This window comes from Coptis chinensis, chromosome 4, assembly GCF_015680905.1.
Source record: "Coptis chinensis isolate HL-2020 chromosome 4, ASM1568090v1, whole genome shotgun sequence".
NCBI lineage: Eukaryota > Viridiplantae > Streptophyta > Magnoliopsida > Ranunculales > Ranunculaceae > Coptis > Coptis chinensis.
Genome location: NC_141459.1, coordinates 76,778,163 through 76,798,011, shown reverse-complemented (window position 1 = coordinate 76,798,011; position 19,849 = coordinate 76,778,163). Strand labels below are relative to the sequence as shown.

The 19,849-nt window shown below is 37.1% G+C and overlaps 1 protein-coding gene across 2 annotated transcripts; it reads right to left on the bottom strand.

Annotated features, from left to right (window-relative positions):
• Positions 1 to 5,074: 5,074 nt before the first annotated feature.
• On the bottom strand, positions 5,075 to 19,092 carry LOC147504876 (helicase-like transcription factor CHR28). Of its 2 annotated transcripts, XM_086557576.1 has the most exons (12): positions 18,785 to 19,092; positions 17,054 to 17,147; positions 16,419 to 16,883; positions 15,175 to 16,247; positions 13,702 to 13,773; positions 12,929 to 13,006; positions 11,934 to 12,807; positions 10,906 to 11,036; positions 10,512 to 10,733; positions 9,356 to 9,943; positions 9,040 to 9,249; positions 5,075 to 5,550 (listed from the first exon to the last, which is right to left on the bottom strand). In XM_086557576.1, exons 1-12 carry the CDS (start codon positions 18,953 to 18,955, stop codon positions 5,446 to 5,448), a joined length of 4,083 nt encoding a protein of 1,360 aa, XP_086413702.1. In that variant the 5' UTR covers positions 18,956 to 19,092; the 3' UTR covers positions 5,075 to 5,445. The 2 variants fall into 2 exon arrangements, with proteins under 2 accessions (XP_086413702.1, XP_086413703.1); XM_086557577.1 differs by lacking the exon at positions 16,419 to 16,883.
• Between the last annotated feature and the right edge of the window lie 757 nt (positions 19,093 to 19,849).

The following is a 19,849-nucleotide window of genomic DNA, read 5'->3' as shown; positions in this document are numbered from 1 at the left end:
ATGTGATAGAAAATTTGAAGAGTGACCACTTTAATGATGGTACTCATTTGGATTGTTCCGATTTCCTTGAGGTTCAGTATGAGGATCCAAATAGAAATGGGAAAGTTTGATGAGCAAACTTTTATCCTTGGAATGATTTATTTAGTTAATTATATTTTTATTACCAATTCATAGAACGTTTACCGTTAATATTATGTTTTCTTCATGGACAGTCTAGGCCAGGATTGTCGTTAATATTTTGAATTTCCTTATGAATCTCAAGTTTTATTTTTCTTAATATACTTGTGCTAGTATCAATCTTTACAAATTTATTTTGCTTTATGTTGAAATGTATGGATATATAAATGGAGAAAAGTATTATGGATATATGTCTGGTCGACTATACCCATAAATGAGAAAGACATTGTGTATCATATCTAACGTTGGAAGCCGAAGCTCACTCACTAGACATCAGACATAATTGTCAATTTAATGAGATAGTATTCTCGTCGTTAGGGGGAGAAGAGCAATGGTTGCTCTAAGGAACGACGTGAAGCAACTTGGATCACGTCCTCTGTCTCATTAAGAGATAAGGAGAATGATACACTTGCAAGCGGTTGCAAAGAAAATGCCTAAGCATTTAATGATATGGTAAAAGTAACCATGAATGTACCAGCCAGAATTGATGTTCCATTTGGACGGGGTCCAAACATGGCGGCAAATGAATCTACTATACGCTAAAAGCGTGGTAGACCTATAGGATCCAAAGCTCCTAGGAGAGGAGAACTGAGAAACCATCTTGTCCAATTAATAGCCAGGTAATGGCTGGAGCTCCATAAACAAATAATGTGCAAATATCCAAATTCACTGAAATGCCTATATATGGTTGCCCATGGAGAGGCACAGGTACCTGAAAATAAAGAGATCGATCTCAATATTCCATGCATGTTCAGGTGAATTGTGGGATAGGAAAGCACTTGTCATGGATGACATATTTAGCTATGGTATAGCTATTGGAACATCAAAGGACAATGATGAAAATAAATGAACCACGTGTACATTTTGTCGACAAATGAAAGATTGGCCAATCTGGAATTTGCTATTAAAGCATAATTAAACTCTTTGAAAAATATGGTGTGGACCTATAGTAAAATCCGAGGTTGGATTCAATATAGTAGCAGCAAGTTTGGTTGGTACAAACTTGATTGGGACTCCTAAGGAATTGGAGAAAACTGCTGACTATAGATTTTTGAAATGAAATGGACAAAGCACATGGTTGTGCGAAACTTGGATTTGGATAAGAATCCATTTCGACTAAAGGAAGAACAATGAGGAAGTTCTTGGTCTTGAAACTACTCTACTTGAGTGATATTGAAGCATTTATGTATCTAGCACAATATGTGCACAAGATCATACATTGCATTTTCTATTAGTTTCTTATCAAGATATAATTGTGCACATACACTTAGACACTGGAATGATGTCTAACACATATTGAGATATTTTTATGAATTAACTTGTATGAAACTATTTTATTCTTATGGTTCCACTAATGACTATGATCTAGTTGGCTATGCAGTCTTTGGTTATCTATCTGACCCTCAGAAGGGTCACTCCCAAACAGGTATGTATTTCTTAGTGGTAATGCTGCCATTTGTTGGCATTGCACTAAACAAACTTTAGTGGCAACTTTCTCTAACCACTCTCGAAATTTTAGCTCTTCATGAAGCTAGTCGAATGTGTATGGCTAAGGTTATTAATTGGGAATATTCGTAGTTCTTGTCAATTGCCTTCTATAACAAGTGTTCCCAAAGATTATTTATGAGGATAATCCGACCTGTATATAGCCCAGATTCAAGAATGATTTATAAAAGGAGACATGACAAAACACATTGCGCCAAAATTCTTTTACACTCATCAGATTAAGAAGAAGAAGCAGATTAAGGTCGAGCAAGTTCGTTCCAGTGACAACCTTGCTGTTCTCTTCACTAAATCACTACCAAAGCATACATTTTCAAAAGCTTGTATATGGGATCGACATGCGCAGAGTTCACCACCAAGCCATATAAAAACTTGTCTTTATCAGGGGGAGTAATAGAATAAGGGGAGCATCATGAAGAATGTGTCCCAGGACATATGCACTACTGTACTCTTTTTCCTTATCTAGGTTTTATCCCACTGGGTTTTCCTAGTAAAGGTTTTAATGAGGCAGTATTAAGCAAGTCACAATGATTCTAAGTAATGTTGTACTCTTTTTCCTTAGCTTTGGTTTTTTCCCAATGGGTTTTCCTTAGCAAGGTTTTAATGAGGCAACTGCCATTGGATAGTTATAGAGCATCCAGAAGAATGCTACAAAAGATGCATCCACCATAATTTCCACAAGAATGGTGGACATCCGCGGGGAGTGTTATGAAATCCATGGGCTTATATGGATGCCCACCATTGATATGTGTTATCCTGATAATCCTCTATCTTGGTATTTATCCTGATAACCTTCTATCTTGATGTTTATCCTGATCATCCTCTATCTTACTGTTTATCATGTTAATCCCTTATCTTAGTAAGGAGGTTATAAAGGTAACCTCCTCCCATTTAGTTTGAATCTAAAGAAATAAGAATTCTCTCTCTCTCTCTCTCTCTCTCTCTCTTTATTGATTCAATCTACATGTTAAGTTAGTGTGGTGTTCTCTCCAAATCGGTTTAATTTCTAACATAAATAAAGTTTTAGAACCACATTTTTAGGAGTTGTGGTACAGTGCAGTGAGAGATTCTTGATGATGCTATCACTATTTTGCGTCACTGTCTACCCGATCTTGATTTTAATGCTCTTGCTATGAATGTTACCGTCCCCTCAAAACCACAAAAAAATTTGGCGGAAGCTTTCTACAGTAAGATTGTTGCAGGTCTTGAGAGGGAGTTCGAGTTATCTGCTCGTCAAAAGACAGTTATTAGATGCTTGCAAACGGAACATGCAAAAAGATTTTCTACTTGCTTTGTCACTGGTGGAGTATCGTTTTATTCTTCGGTATCGTCTCTTGATTCCTTTGTACTCTGATGGGGTCTATGCCTTGTATGCAAAAAGAGTAAACTAAATGCTTTCGGAGACCATGCAGCACATTGTAGACATTTCCCAGGTTTCAAATACCGACATGATCATGTCAGAGATATTTTATGTGATGTATTTTGGAGGGTTGTGGTACAAATGAAGGAGGCTCCCATCAATTTTCTCACTGATCCGAATGAGGGAAGATCGACACTTCGTCCTGCGGATGTATTGATTTACAGTTGGTCCGAGGGGAGCTATACGTGTGTTGATGTAACTGGAGCCTCTCTGATGGTGGGCTTAAGAATGGAGTCTTTGAGGTGGGAGAAGCAGCTAATAAAGCAGCAGCATGAAAGATTGAGAAACACGAGAAAGCTTATAGGCCGGACTAACCAGCATTGTTTAATTCCGTTCAGTTTCGACACTTTTGGTTTATTGGCACAAGTTGAACTCTTTAAGATTGCAGAAAGTTATGGACATAAAAAAAAAGATTGCGGATGTATTGCAGAAAGATTGCAGAAACTCTTTCGGGGACCATGCAGCACATTGCAGACATTTTTCAGGTTTCAAATACCGACATGATCATGTCAGAGATATTTTATGTGATGCATTCGAGGGTCAGTACAAAGTGAAAAAGGAGGCTCCCTGCTAATTTTCTCACCGATCCGAATGAGGGAAGATCTACACTTCGCTGCGGATGTATTGATCTACGGTTGGTCCGAGGGGGAGACATCGTGTGTTGATGTAATGGAGCCTCTCCGGTAGGGCTTGGGAATGGAGTCTTTGAGGTGGGAGAAGCGACTAAGAGAAGCGTGGCGGGGAAGATAGAGAAGCATGAGGAAGCTTGTATAGCTAACCAACATTGTTTCATTCCGTTTAGTTTTGACACTTTCGGTTTCTTGGAACAACAGTCGGTTGAGCTTCTCAAGAGACTTCAGAAGGTTATGGACAGTAACGTTATGACAGCTGGTTCCAACGAGTTTGTGTTTAGAAGGATAGGATTTGCTATTCAGAAAGGACTTGCGGCGCAGCTTGTTGCACGCTTGTCCTAATTATTTATAATCCTCGTTATCATTATCAATAAAATTTCCACTTAGGTCGGGTTACTAGATTCAGAGTCCAATGTCCTAACCGCTAGACCATGGGACCTGTTATGTCATTTGAGCTGGACATTTTTTATTTGTCGATAGTATGGCCCAAAATATCGCCGAGATATCCGATATCTCGCCGATATATATCGGTAAATTGGTACACCGATATCGATATTTCCGACATATATCCACCGAATATTGAACCCCTTTTTTTTCGAGATATATCGGAATTTCCGATATGAAATTTTATATCACCGATATAATCGATATTTCCGGGATAATCGATATATATCAGTTGACTTTTTAACCAATTGTTAATAACTTAATATTGAAATTTCCGAGATATATCGACGAGATATCCGAGATTTTAGAAACTTTAGACTGGTCACCAAAAAAACCGAGATATCCGATATATCTCGGTTTTTGGATATACCGATATATTAACCGATATCGAAATTTTGGGCCTTGGTCGATAGTACAGCGCATGAAATGATTCTTCTGGTTTTTTTCCATATATTTCCACATGAAATGAATCTTATCAACCGCTTATGAGAAAAATTATACATACAATGATACAATTGCAAACACAGCACCATTTCCAATCTCTAAATATTTTAACTACCAGCACCAATTCCTGGGAAAAATAATTGCATAACAGTATTTCTCATTAGCTCCGAAGGAGTATCAGTAATACCTGGTGTCCGAGGTTACTGGAACCAAAAGAAAAAACAGCAAGTGTGATCGCACTTTCAAGTCTCTAATAAAATTAAATAATTAATTGTACACTTATAGATGAGAAAAAAATTAACATATGTAATTCCCTAGAAAGTATAAGTGAGTGAGTATGTCAACAAGCTACTTGCTACACCACGCCTGAAATAAAATTCCGTTCGAGGAAATGGAACAAATGCACAATAAAAAAACTAATACTTTGTAGGGACTTGAAAAAACAATTTCAATGGATTTCGAATCTTTCTCTATATTACTCAAACGTCCTGAAAAATGTGATTAGTAAGAAAAATTTACAAATAATTGGGAAGAAATTTTAGCAGATTCTTCATATAATATGCACACAATCTGCTGGTTAACGCTATTTTCCTTTCCCTTTTCGTTTGCTTCTGACCTCGTAACAATCCCTCTATTTCGGAGCTCCTCATCCCCAATCAAAAAATTATATTTTTCCATCACATCTATATGTACTACTTGTGGCTTCCTAACTGTCGCATAAAGTGTATGAACTGTCCCGAAAAATCCATTATATCGAAAGATCTCCTTCATTAGATGAGCATGATTTTGCCAAAACTGGTGAAATCTTAGTCAAGAGAGTAAAAGTCACGCCATAAACAGATACTTCAAGTCGTCAACTGTAAGACGAGTCTGTCGACTACCTGTCTCATCCTCTCCAAATGCTGAGGCAACCATTTCTCTCTTTTTTTGCTGCAAATCACACATTTCTTAAATCATCAATACTATCATTTTCAAAAGAAAACAGGAGATACTTACTAGTACTAGCAGAAAAAAGAAGAGATTTCCCAACGAGGTGAACTGATAATGTTCAACATTTTTTTTCTATAAATTATAATGAAAAAAAAAATTAAAAGAGGGTCTGCACTTGTTTTTAAAGGGTGGGAAATCCTACAAGTCCAAGCTCCTACAGAAAAAGAACTAAACAACACAAGGAAACAAAATAAAAGCTATTGTTGAGATGTACATTATAGTCCCCACATGGGATGCTTAAAGCCTTGCAGTATAGTTAATTTAAGATATCCCTATTGTTTTGTATAGTAGTCACCAATTGATTTCGAGATGGATGCTCCTAAAGTTTCAGATGTTAAGATGATATAAGAGCATGCCATTGTATTTGGCCCAAAGTGCGTGTGTACTCCAGGGCACCCAAGTATGCTATCCATGTGTTGGGCTCGAGTAACGCGTGATGGGCCCCAATACATGAGGGGCTCCAATAGCGGCAAGAAGGAAGAATCACAAAACTTCCAAAGTTCGAAGGATAACACTTCATGCCAAACAAGATTGGGTCTTTGTCAAAACTCAAAACGTCGTTTAGGAAGACTGGAAAGAAAGGTTTATGAGTAAAACTTTCCCAATTCTGAGGAAATAAGAAACTGATCCACCCAGTTATGTTCTTCATCTATACCCCAAGTGAAAAAGGCAAGATCCAACTAATAAGCCATCTTAGTTAGGTAAATCAATCAACTGGTTGTGGTTGAGGGAGTAAAATTACCTCGTGTGATTTCACAGATGGTATCCACCCCCTTTTCCCAACTGTTTTAAGAACACCACCAAGAACGCACGGTCCTACCCACCATCCTCTAGCATCACACAACTCCATCCATAATTATTGGCTCTGGTATTCAATAATTGCAGGGCCAAGAATATCATGATATATCGGTGAATATCAGCAATGGAAGGGCCAAGAGAAAAGGAAGCAATGAGGGAGAATTGGACTGACGACAGTCAATATTACGAGGATTTGAAAGAAAATGAAAATCCAATGGTTGATTCTGAGTACTGTGGAAGAGAGGAGGAATGGGACGAGGAGCAGCACTAGATAGGTTCAAGCAATGGAGGAAGGAGGGTGGAGAGAGGAATCATCATTGGCGGTGGAGGTTGAAAGTTGTCGTGTCAACAGTGCCACCATAGTGGTGGTACTTAGGCCTTGTCCTTTTCTACTGTTTCTGTTTTTCTGTTGTCTTAAGTTGTAATCTCCTTTTGATTATGTTTCTTTTTTAGATCTTTCGGGGTGGGATACATGGCTGTACTTGGGTATAGGTTGTTATTGTTCTTGGTGTTGATGTAATTGCTAAATTTTGTCAATATGATATCTATTGCTGGAAAAAAGAACGATAGATATCATTAATATATCAAAAAATTTGACAACCCAATACCGATGTTTGTGATACATATCCACCAATTTCATCTCTTCTTTTTAAAACTTTCCTTGACAATGGAATTTCACGAATCCTTATTCCAATGAGTTTTAACTAACATTGATATAAACACTAAGCACCATTGCCCTCTCCACCATCCTCAAACATCACATAACTATAGCTAAAAGTGTTGCCTTTGATACTCCGTACTCGATAGTTGCAGGGCCAAAGATACCCTTTTTTGAAGAAGAAGTTACGGGTTTAGGCTTACTAAAAGATTGCATCTCCTCAAAGAGGCACACAAATAAGAAGTCTCGAAAGACAACCTAGAACCTAAAATCTCGAAACAAGAAAATTACAACCACCACATTTGGTCTTTACAATGACTAACAAGAGAAGATAACACAGCCTAAAATCTCCTTGAAGACCAACAACACGGCTAGTTTCAACAGAACATTCCATTGACACCCTAAACATCTAACTACTTGGAGGTACTGCAAATCCCAAAGAAGTGGTGCAACTCCTAGCTATGATCTAAGGGTCCAATACCACCAAAATAAACAAACCCAAACTAAATCCAAGCTGTTACAATTTCTGGGCTGGTTATCTAACCATTTGGGTGAGCATAGGCCCAAAACCCAATCTAAACAAGTGGGTCATCTTTTTGACCCATTTCTAATCTGCAGGGACATGTAACAGTAGCTACAAACACCATTGAGCATATACCAAGGAACTTCCTTGAAGCTATCTAGATGAACAAACAATGACCATGGATCTTCAGTTACTCGATAAGGAGATCAGATCCACCATAAATATGAAATCTTTTTTTTTGAGAGCTGAGAATTTAAACCCTCAAAGAAAACACTCCGACCAAACTAATACCCATTGAAGGGAACAAGGATATCTCCATATGTAGAGTTACAATGATCAGATCCAGCACAAGTAAAGAACCACAAGAAGAATTCGGGAAGAAACTGACCTTCTCCATTCCATTGTTGCCTTCACTTAGAGACGAAGTAAACCTCGTTTCCTAGATCCGTAGAGAAGAACCCTCGCAGTAAAAGAAAGGTCAAACCTTTCTCCATTATAGCCAACAACACACTGAAGTCGACGAAATCCAGAAGAAAAATAGTTTTTTTCGACTTCGAACATATATACACAACATAGAGGAGACAGTGGCCAGCCACCGATCGTTGGTAACTGACACCAGTGGCTGGATCATACACTCTCTCAAGCTCTCTGTCGAGTTTTAATGGCTGCTCTCTCTCAAGATTATATTGATACCGATACCCTAGTAACTGGTAAACATTGGGGAAATGTATAGGAATTTAAGAACCTGATACCGGTATTTCTGATATATATCCACCAACTGTATCCCTTTCTCAAGTTTTCCTTTGATAGGTGATATACTTTAGGTGAAATATGTTAAAACTTTCAAGTTCCGGTAAATCTTTTTCTTTTTCTTTTATTGGGCAGAAATTTGATTAGATCAAAGAAGCAGGTCGAAATAACCTACAACAACAAAGCAACTATGCAACAAAACAACCCAGAGGGAAATGATGAGTTGTTTATGCCTTGAATAGGTGGCGCATATATATTAGCCCTTGAATAGTTCGCGCATATACATTAGCCGCCATGCATTGCATAAATTTTAACAATAAAAAGAAATGTATGTCTGTTCTGAAGAGAGCATAACTGAGTAGTGAAATCCACGTTTCCACATTTAATATATAGAATTTAAAGACGAACGTAGAAAATTTCTCTGATCTACATTTATAGGAAACATAGGCGTATTTAGTCCACATAGTAGAGTTTTAAATGTGTGGTTTACGTATAAAAAGTATAGACCAGCATTAACTTACATCTCCATCTACATATTAGTTGTATGTCTGCTTATTATGTTAGTGTGGAAAGTCAAAATTCAAGCTCAACAAAAGTAAGCACAGCTATACTGGTGGCATAACATTTTAAGCAAGCCAAACCATGCACATGAACGTGAACTTTCTAATTTAAGAACTAAAATGAACAACAAAAGATGTACCTGAAGTGCTAATATGCGATCTTCCACTGTATCTTTCACAGTTAACCGCAAAACCGTAACAGGGCGAGTCTGTCCAATTCGATGTGCCCTATCAATGGCTTGATCTTCAGTTGTAGGGTTCCACCAGAGGTCCAAAAGAATAACATGGCAAGCCGCAACCATGTTCAGACCAAGGCTAGCAGCTTTCAAAGACATAATCATAACAGTAACCTGCCATAAACAAGAAGTAACAAATTTGGTAGTATAACACAAAAACTTGCTACGTCAGATGGAACAATCAACATCATAGGTTGCACAAAAGTATTTGCATCCAAACCTCTGGGATCGCATTAAAATCTTTCACTGCTTTATCTCTAGCGACAACCGACATTGTTCCATCAAGTCTCCTGTATTGTATAGACGAAGTTTTCAAATGAACTTCAAGCAAATCCAACATTCTTGTCCACTGAGAAAAGACAATAGCTTTCTCTGATACTTTAACAATCGAATCATTAGAACCGGTTTCTATATCATGTCTTCTGTCTTCTATATGAGGATCAGATGCATTAACGGGACATGGTCCAACCTCATTAATACTACTAATGGTACTATCTTTTGACGTATAATGCCATGGTTTAGACAGGGATTGGAGGACCTCAAGAGCAGCCTTAATTTTGGAAGAATCAGACGGTCCCTTGGAACAAGCTACAAGAGTCTCATCAGGCTGGGAAGCATGATTCTCAAGATTGGTCTGACCGAATAATGAACTTCTTAATGCGTTTCTCGAAAAAACTGAAGTAATATTGAGATGAACTTTGCACTGGGCTGCAGGACATAGGTTTTCATCACCAGTTAGGTGTTCCAATATACATTGGTTACAAAAAACATGCCCGCAGATGGTGACGACAGCATCTTCGGGTGGATCCTACAAAACATTAACAAAATATATCATTTAATTCAAGCTTAATAATGGAAACTCAAAAGATATCAAACACACAGTCTAGAAGAAGATGCAATATTAAAAATAAGCTCAAACTCACAAACAAAATTGCTGATAAACTAATTGTTCTGGACAGAGGTTTAAAATATAGTTAGGTTACATTGACACGGGCACGCGTGTCGGTGTCCGACACAGATACGGGGTGTCGGATACGGCGAGCAGTTGAAGATCGACACGGGGACACGGATAGAAATAATTAATTAATTATTTAATAATTATAAATTTATTAAATTAGATGGTAAATCAGAAATTCGAGGTAAATTAAATACAATATGTGTCCGACACGGACACGTGGATACGTATCCGACACAGATTTTTTTCAAAATATGGCGTGTCCATGTAACCTAGAAATATACTGTAACTGTGTCACTCACATAATATCTGCAATTGAATATATTCTTTAAATGACAACCACAAATTTTCTTCAAATAAGAAGTAACTCTACCAACAATCAATCACAATTCATGACAAGAAAGCAGGCTTAGAAGCATACATTACATATGCCACAAATATCTGAACGTGCTTCCAAACAATTTAGAAGTTCCAACTGCTTTTCCCCTGCAAGTTCTTTCGCCTTCTCTACAGAAGATCTCAAAACAGAATTCGAATCATATCCCTTTACAAGAAGTGGATGATCACAAGCTTGCCGAAGACGCAGTAGCATCAGAAGAATGTTAACATAGTTTTGTTTCACAGTCCCAGCAGCAGCATAAACCTGAAACGAAAAAATAGTTATATACACAATATAATGTAGAATATCATGTGCACTATACTTGTAAAACTATGTTAATCATGAAACTGCAACCATAGAAAAATCAAGAATGACATCAAACTAATGAAATAAAGAGAAGAACCATTTAAGGGATACATATCCAAGAGAACATCACCTTAAATTGATCACGTGAATCAGCCTCTAACTTAGAATAGAAACCCCTTTCCTCCATTGAAAAATCCACTCTCTTCAGCTCTACAGACTTTGGCGGTAGATTAATAATCGGTTCCCCGTCAAGAAGTGATCCTGATGGAAACAAGCTATCACCGAATGAGGATATGAAACCAAGATGATATAACATATGCGAAAATCCTTTTCAAGACCCTAGGGAGATGAGAACATATCTTCTGAGTACTACATTTCAACGAACATAGATTTGGAAAGTCACACTCGGGAATTTTAAAAATATAGATTTTAGAAGTCACACTCCGGACCCTTTGCAACATTTCTTTCCCTAGATGAATGAATATTTTAATAGAAAAAAGTGCATACATACAACAAAGAACCTAGCATCTATGTTGGTTGCTTAAGACACCCCACTTCGCTGACAATCCTTAATCCACTTATCATTTGCATCACTAATAAGTACCCACAATAGCAGAGCATGACTAAACCAGCAAGCTCAGCGCTACCGAAGAATGCACATTAAAAACCAACAAGTACAATAAAATATCTATTACACCAGGATGGAATCCCCTTCAAGCACTACTTGCTAGACCTTAAAACAAAATACCCTTAAAAAATGAGTCCCCTAACAGTAATTCCCAGCAAAAAATTGTTTGCCAATAAATAAATAAATAAAAGTATGGAACCTTTAAAACTAGAACTGTAAGAGAGACAAGGCCCAGGAACAAGGATGAACACAAGCATCTAAAGCTACACAATTAGAAGGAGCCAAGTTCTCATTCATAAATTCAAACTATGGTCATTAACTTGTTAACAATTGATGAGAATATAATAGAAACTAGACAAAACAGCTAACAGCCTCACCACCGAAACTTTGCACCAAAAAGTACCATCAATATAATAAATCAATTGATTTTACAACCTGAAACGAACTTGTGCTATACTTCACTGAAAAAACATTTATCTTTTTTTTCAATTCACTGAAGAAGCATATAAAAGTGGTAATGAAATTATCACCTTTTGTGCGACGAAGCATTATCGTCTTTAGGACAGCTTGTAACTTCTTGTACCCATTCGTCGGGTTCCTACTAATTGGAACCTTTATCATAGAGCAGAATGACTTATAGGCAGCATATGGGTCATATCTGAGGAATCTGAAATAACTATAAAGATCATCAATTGCATTCTGAATAGGTGTCCCTGACAAACACCATCTTCTTTTAGCACGAAGGCCCCAGCAGGCCCTAGCAACTTGAGTTCTATGATTCTTAATACTCTGGGCTTCATCCAACACCACCCTAAACCATCCAACCCTCGCAAGAGGGCGAGTAATAGATTCAAGCAAGGTGCTATCCAAGCTTTTCTTACTCTTTCGACTTTTCTTATCAGCACTTGGGGGATATTTCCTTTTTTTATTATAAGAAAACTCCATAGATTCCAGACCATGACCTTCAGGCTGCCCCTTCTCATCATCATCCTTATCAACAAGAGGCTGCTTAGGAACTTCCATGCTTACAATGGAATAAGTCGTAACGACAACATCATACTTTGCCAGCTCAAATGGGTCCTTTGTCCGATTGCTTCCATGATATACTAAAACAGAAAGATTAGCTTCTTTTGAGACCTTACTGTGCAATTCATCAGACCATTGCCGAAGGACACTCGTTGGACACACAACCAATGTTCCAGCAGCAGGTCTTCCCTTAGCAAGCATAGAGGCATTCTCACTCTTTATTTTCATTCCATTGAGCTGAAGAGACTCACTATCTTCATCATCGTCCAAATTTAAAGCTTTTGGTTCATTTTGTTTCACAGTAACTGAAGTCGCTTTGGAAGACGGAGGCCTTTCCTTTAGTATAAGTGCAATAGTTGAAATTGTTTTTCCCAATCCCTGCATTAAGATGATTATTGCAGCCAAAAAAAGATCAAGCTTGGACTCAGAAAATACAACCTAGAGTTGGTGCCGGCAAACAAACATGATCAACTCCAGAAACAGCAGAGTCTATGTTTACCTGATCATCTGCAAGAATCCCACCAGAGCAGTGTAAGCTAGCGGTCTCCTTTTGAACCATCCATGACAAAGCAATTCGCTGTTCAAAAATGCTGTTTTAGCAAATTACATGTTGAATGGCATGAAATAAGTGTTGCCCATTAATAAAGGAACAATAACATAATAGGGGGTCGGTGTTTTTTTTTATGTCAGAATCTGAGTCTGATCAGACACCGTGACAAAGAATTCCAATAAAGGAGTTCTTCTATGATCAACTTCTAACTGGGAGACATAGAAAGAGAGAGGGGACCTTTGCACCTGGATATCTGACCAAGTTAATCAGCGCTATTTTTTTGCTAATTTAAGTCAAGTGTTTTCATGCATATTTTATCAGTAACTGATTAAAATCCAACTGTTGGATCACGCCTATTTTACACATGTTTTGCTAATCAGACTCAGATCTAAAAAAAACAAATGACCGTTAAGCCTAATGCTTTATGATGAAAATTAATATTTCTAACAATCTAAAATGTACTAGAACATATTGACTAATGTAGGTGCACAAGAACACCACTAAATTTGGTTCAAAACAATATATCCCTGAAAACAGCATAAAATGACAATGGTAACCACAGATTACTACACTTTCCAGATAATTATATACTATTATTATTACACTGGGGCCTGAGAGCGTCACACAAAATGGCTACAGGTACCAAAATTTTATATTTTGTCAGAAGTGGGGCCTATTACATTTACATACACACACACGCACACACACACACAAATCATTACCTGGTGTCTCAAAAGTGAAACTGCCAAAGTGCCATCTGGTGGAGAAGATTCTGACTTCGGCTGAGAAAGATCCTGAAATGCACTTTCCGATTAGTTTCTACAAGTAAAATAACTTTACGTGGCATATGTACATGTATTCATGAATGGTATAAAATGATATGGAAGACCGATTTCACAGGAACCACAAGAAACGAGCATGAATACTGTAATTTACTGATCCTGAAGCATAAGTAAGCATAAAAAGATAACAACACTTCAACCATAAGAAACAAATACTGTAGGTCAGAGATTATTGAGCGCAAAAGCACAGAACCTGTTTAAATGTATGAATTTCATATAGATGAATGAATAGCAAAAGATTTTTAACGATCCCTAAAATCAACGCACAATCCGAAAAACACACAAGTTTTTTTCTAAAAACAACCTACTAATTTGTGTGGCCATAGGCTTTATTTATACATATAGTATTATAATACCTTAGAGAACAAGCACTCCAAATTAGAAAGCAAAATAACCTAAATCAAATAACTACAAATTAGACTACACCCACAGCCAAGATTGAGGTAGGGCTACACTGCTCTATCTTCTTTTTCTTTTCTTTTTCCTCTCTTTTTTAGGCAGATGGAGGATCAGTTCCCTGGGGAAGACCTTGCAAATTCTGAAAATCGCTGGTCAAACGATATTCGAAACACCAATCCACTACCGCAGCAACCAATACAACCAACCACACAAGACTACTAGAATAAACAAAGGACTAATTATGCATTGCATCATTTTAAATCCCTAAAAGATGGACAAGCACATACTGAATCAAAGAGAAACTCCCTAACTTCCCCCATCAACTTATGAAACTTTTTCCTTTAGACATTTTAAGAGTACTCGAAAAGTCAAAAAGCAATAATATGAAATATTCATTTCTTTATTTGTTTTCCAAAAGGAAAGAGCACAACAACAAAAACATACACAAAGTGTAGGGTGAGAAATGCAAAATCCTACCAAAAAAAGGGTAGAGAACCACAAAACATGTAATTTAAGAATTAGATAATTGCATATTCACAGTAACAAATATGCAATGTAACTATCACTATTTTCTATAGATAGAACTTTGGTGTTTGGTATACCTACGTTTATTTATAGAAATCATCATGTTGAACAGGACTGAATTGGATTTGAATCATTCCTTACTCCTCTGAATAAGTTTTAAATCATTTAAGATTTCAAATCAAGAAGATACCAGAAAGAATGTAATTCCCTGATAAAGGATTTCAAGCATAAAAACATAAATGGTATCTTCCTACTAAAGATACAGCTAAACAATGTGTCATAAATGGTACAAGATTTTTCAACTGTAATTTCTACTAGAAAACAAAGATGCAGCTAAATGTTCCTTACTTCCTTGAAATTCGTAAAAAAATGATTATTGAAAACATATAAAGCATGAACAAACAGTGTATTAAAGTTCAAAAGGATCACCTGTAATGCAACCCGTAAAGTTATTCTTTCATCAAAAGCCTTGACTCTTGTGTTTCCGATCCCTATGTGATATAGAGGATCATAAACAACACGTTGTGCAGTAATAGGAGACTTTTCATGCACTCTTCCTAGTGGTTGCGTTCTAGGGTCACTAATATCTTCAAGGATGCATACATCAGCCTCGTCATCAACATTGGACCTGTCAACTGAATGGTTACCCTTAATAACACCATTCACTTTTACATGATAATCTGTGTACCTATGCGGTACCACTTCAGTTTTCTTTTCCTCTTTAATGGGAACGTTTGGTCCAGGCAAAAAAACTGACTGAGTATCAGGAACCGAGTGACTTGGAGCTTCATCAGAACAATAGCCTTCAAGAGTTGCAGAACGAAAACAGGCACTCTTAGATGCATGAACTTCACCCATCCTGTCATCGTCAACGCAAACCAATTCCTTCTTCATTGGAATGAATGATGGAAAACCAGGCAACAAATTCTTTGAAGCATGACGAGAAGACCCTATTCCAGTAGGTAAACAGTGAGAACTAGCTTCATGTTTGAAACTTGAACCCTGACTAATACTTCTGTTACTACAATCCACCACAGATGCCTTGGTGCTAAGAGATATTTGTGGTTTTGCTTCCTCTTCTAGATATGTATTAGTAGTTGTGCATATAGTCTGAGAAGAAAGAATTTGATCTTCTACTAAATCCTCTTGGCAAGTCATATTTTCCTCCTTGATTTCCATAAATGGGAAGCTAAAATAGTGAGGCGTCTTCTTTGAGGAATCAGTAACAGTCCCATCACTAAAAGTTGTGGAACGTCCACAAGAGGATTGCTCAGAGTAAATCTCATTACCTTCAAAATGGATGTCAGATACCTGGCTCCCATTGATCTCAGTTAGATGGGGATGCACTAAACATGTTTCAGAATCTATGAACGCTATCTCGGCATTTAATGTAGGCAAACTTCTTTCCAGAGCTCCTGGGTTCTCAAAGCCATTTCCAAATAGATCAGTATGACTTCGAAAAGCCAAATCTGATTCTTCCACCACTGGGAAATGTGAAGCGCCTACAATATAAAGAAGTATAAGTTTGCATAAAAACAGTCCAGATTTCAAAAAATATCCTGCCCATTAAACAGATTATACATGCAACTAGATAACTAACTGAATTTGTGAAACATTGGAAAACAGGGACACCAAAGCAAGCTGGGACGATATATATTAAACAATGGACCTACACTGGGAATGAGAAACTCCTCCAGTATGCCTGAACTCATTTTCTTCTTCGTTCTTCAAGTCAACGAGATTTACATGATCTGTAGAGCCAGAAGAATCTCCAGAAGCAAAATTGAATGTGGCATTACAGCTTGGTACATGGGTTGGTGTAAATGTTCTATCAAAGTTATACAAAGGAGCATTCATACCAACTCCATCCCTCTCCCTAGAGCTGCAAGTGTCATTTTCCACACATGACATTGTTGACCAGTCTGTAAGACTCACAGAGCATGTACGAAGAGGAGACGAAACTGAATCAACCTCCCCCTCATCAAATATTTTACCAGATAATTCTGGGAACTCAAACATCTCCTCTGATCCCGTCTGCGCCATAGGATTTGAAAGAATCATATTTCCTGAATGAGACCACTGGGTAGATTCCAGTAATCCACATTCTGTTGGAGGTGCCTCCTCAGATTCGTGCACACCTAAAACAAATACCAGGGGAAACTAATAAACACAGATAATAGTGAGATGGCAAGTCTTCCCGATAAACTAATCCACCCACCATCAACCAACTCTCTATCTATTGGAACAGAGTTTAAAGGTAACATGCACAGGAAATGAAGAATAGTATAGCTTCTCATCATCAGCTTACCACTTTGCAGCCCAGATTGGCTCCAATAGTTGACTTCTCCGGGAGCTACCCCACCTTGAGATAAGTTGTTACATGACAAATCCTCTGAACGACTCTGTAAATAGGAATTCAGTTCAATCATAATCCAATCAAGTAAGCTTATTTACAAAAAGACTAAAGGTGGAAAATTTAAAGTTATAGGAGTGGTAATTGCAATAATCGTACAAAATTAAAAATTACTAAAGACAAAAAAATCAAATCAAATCAAACAACAACAACAACAACAACAACAAGTAAAAATTCTAAGAATTGTCTTAGATTATGTTGGTTAAAAATCATCTACTCCCTTATACACTTGACGCTCGCATGATTACTAGAAAACCATAAATCAAGAAAAAAGCAAATAATGAATTTCCTTCCAAGTTAAGTGTCCTATGGGTTCACTTTTGGATACATGGCATCTTTTTAATTGACAATGCATTTCATCACGTGGGGTCTCACTATTGTGCATTTTATGCACCATAGTCAAAGCACAAGCACAGACGCAAGGTTTTCGACTTTTCCCTAACCAGAAGAAAAAACACGGTCTGTTTATTTGGTTCCCTGAGGAGCTCGCCTGAGAGCACCTTAACTGCACTAGCAGTGCAACTTTCTTAACACCCAAACACAGCTCCCAATCACATTTAACACAATGATTCACGGTGTTTCCCCCTTGACATCTTATAAACCGTAAATTATTGTTACTAACCGTTTACAGCTAAAAGTAGGGAGGACAATTTCACAAAATTTACTAAACTCATACAAATTTGGTCTTATAAAAAGAAAAACCAGGGAAAAGCATGTCATAATTGTGTTGTAAAGTAAGAATTATGTTTCTTGTAATAGTAAATTCATAGAAACAGTTAGCTCCTTAGAGCTTAGGAGCTATGTTTCTCCTCAGCGGCCCTCCACCCAAGCTCCTCTCCACCATAAGCCTTGTTTAACAAAAGCTAAACCAGACAAATCGATGGGATCTTAAAGACACCTTACTAAAATACTTGTAAGTGCATTTAGATTTTTATCTCTTAAGGTCTTGCTTCTATTTTCCCCTTTCATTTGAAAAACTAAGATAGGGCACAAGTGCTTCCAACTTCTCCGCCTTTCTCTCCTTATAAGTATACCAACAATCTCAAGAAAGAACAAAGTTACGTGTTTGGCGATATACCTGCTAAAATCATTAAAACAACTATAGGATCGAATCTTCCCTCCCTACTTGCTGTTTACAAAAGGTACACTTAGAACATAATGGTGGTAGTTAACGTGTTCACAACGTAATAGTGAGAAAGAACAGTTCTTGCCCTAACTTCAAGTGGTATCTACACTGTATTTTTTTCCATTTCACGTCTTCACAAGAAGGAACAGAACAGACACATGGGGTATAATACAATAAATACAAACTTAATAAGAAAATGTTTAGGACCAGATTTGATCATCTATATGGAGCAATCAAATTTATTCTTTGCCGCAAAGTACTTAACTTAAACATTTCTTCAATAATCTCGTATTTTCTCTCGTTTTTCAGTCTTCAACAAATACATTCTTTCCGGAATGACTTAATAATTTAACTTCTAGTTGAAATAGCAAACCTTCATGAGCTACACAGAGTGTTTTCACATAAAAAATATAAAGGGTGCATTATTAATAACTACACTAGTACTATTAAGATCCAGTAAAGTAAACAAAATTAATGAACGGAATGAAGTGGGAACATACCAATAAGTGAGGATTAGAAGAATCATCTTCAGATAAAATCCTCATAAACGAATCCATATCAATCGTATCATCCATATCATCACCAAATTCAAACGGTATCTCATCATTATATATTATATTATCATTATTACTATTATTATTATTATTATTACTATCTTCCGCCATCAACATCTCTCTCTCGATTTCCAAACCCTAGAAACAGTGTGTGAACAGTTTTATTTTATTTCGTCTTTGAAACGATTTCGCGGAATTTTCGGTTCGGGTTTTATTTTTTAATATAATGATTTTCTCTCTCTTCTGATGCGACTTTTGAGATAGTTGAAAAAAAAGAGGCAGGGAAGGAAATAACGTTCTGGAAGAGTAGGCGGTTAAATAGGTATAAAGAGTAGTGCGCGGGTTAACAAGTGGTCACCGACTTCAAGTTTATTCCTATTTCGAGTGTGGGTATGTTTGTACTTTGAGTCGTATGTTTGAACTTTGAAGCAGCCGAGGTAGATGTTTCTAGGTAGATTCTCACCCAGTTTTAGTTAAGAGGGAGAGTTGTAATTGTTAGTGGGTAGTTCCTGTCACTGCATGCCACTTTTAATTGCTATACAGCTACGTGGTTGTTTAAGTTTGATATGGACTTTTAATTGGGACCTCAGCATTTTAGTGAAAAAACTTTTGCTCGCAACTTTGTTGTGAATTGGATATATTGGGAAGCTAGGAGTTCTTTGAACCTTTTTTTTTTTTTTTTTTTTTTGAGTTTTTCATTTGATTGTTGTAGAGGTGTGGATTTATGTCTACGACCTGATGTTGAGGTTGATAGGAAATGGTTGCACTCTTTCTTGGAATAAGAGTTGCCTACGTATCAAGTTTCTTGGGCGAACTTGAATCAAGTCTTATGTAATTCATCTTTCTCTATTTATAGATGTTTGAACTGACCTTCCTTATTTGCTCCAGGCCATTATCAAATGTAGATCCATATTTTATAATATCTTGATGATTCGTCATTACTTCTTATGTTACAAAGTAAATGTCTCATTGATTGGTACGTTGACTAAGCTTCAAGATTGTGGTGGATCA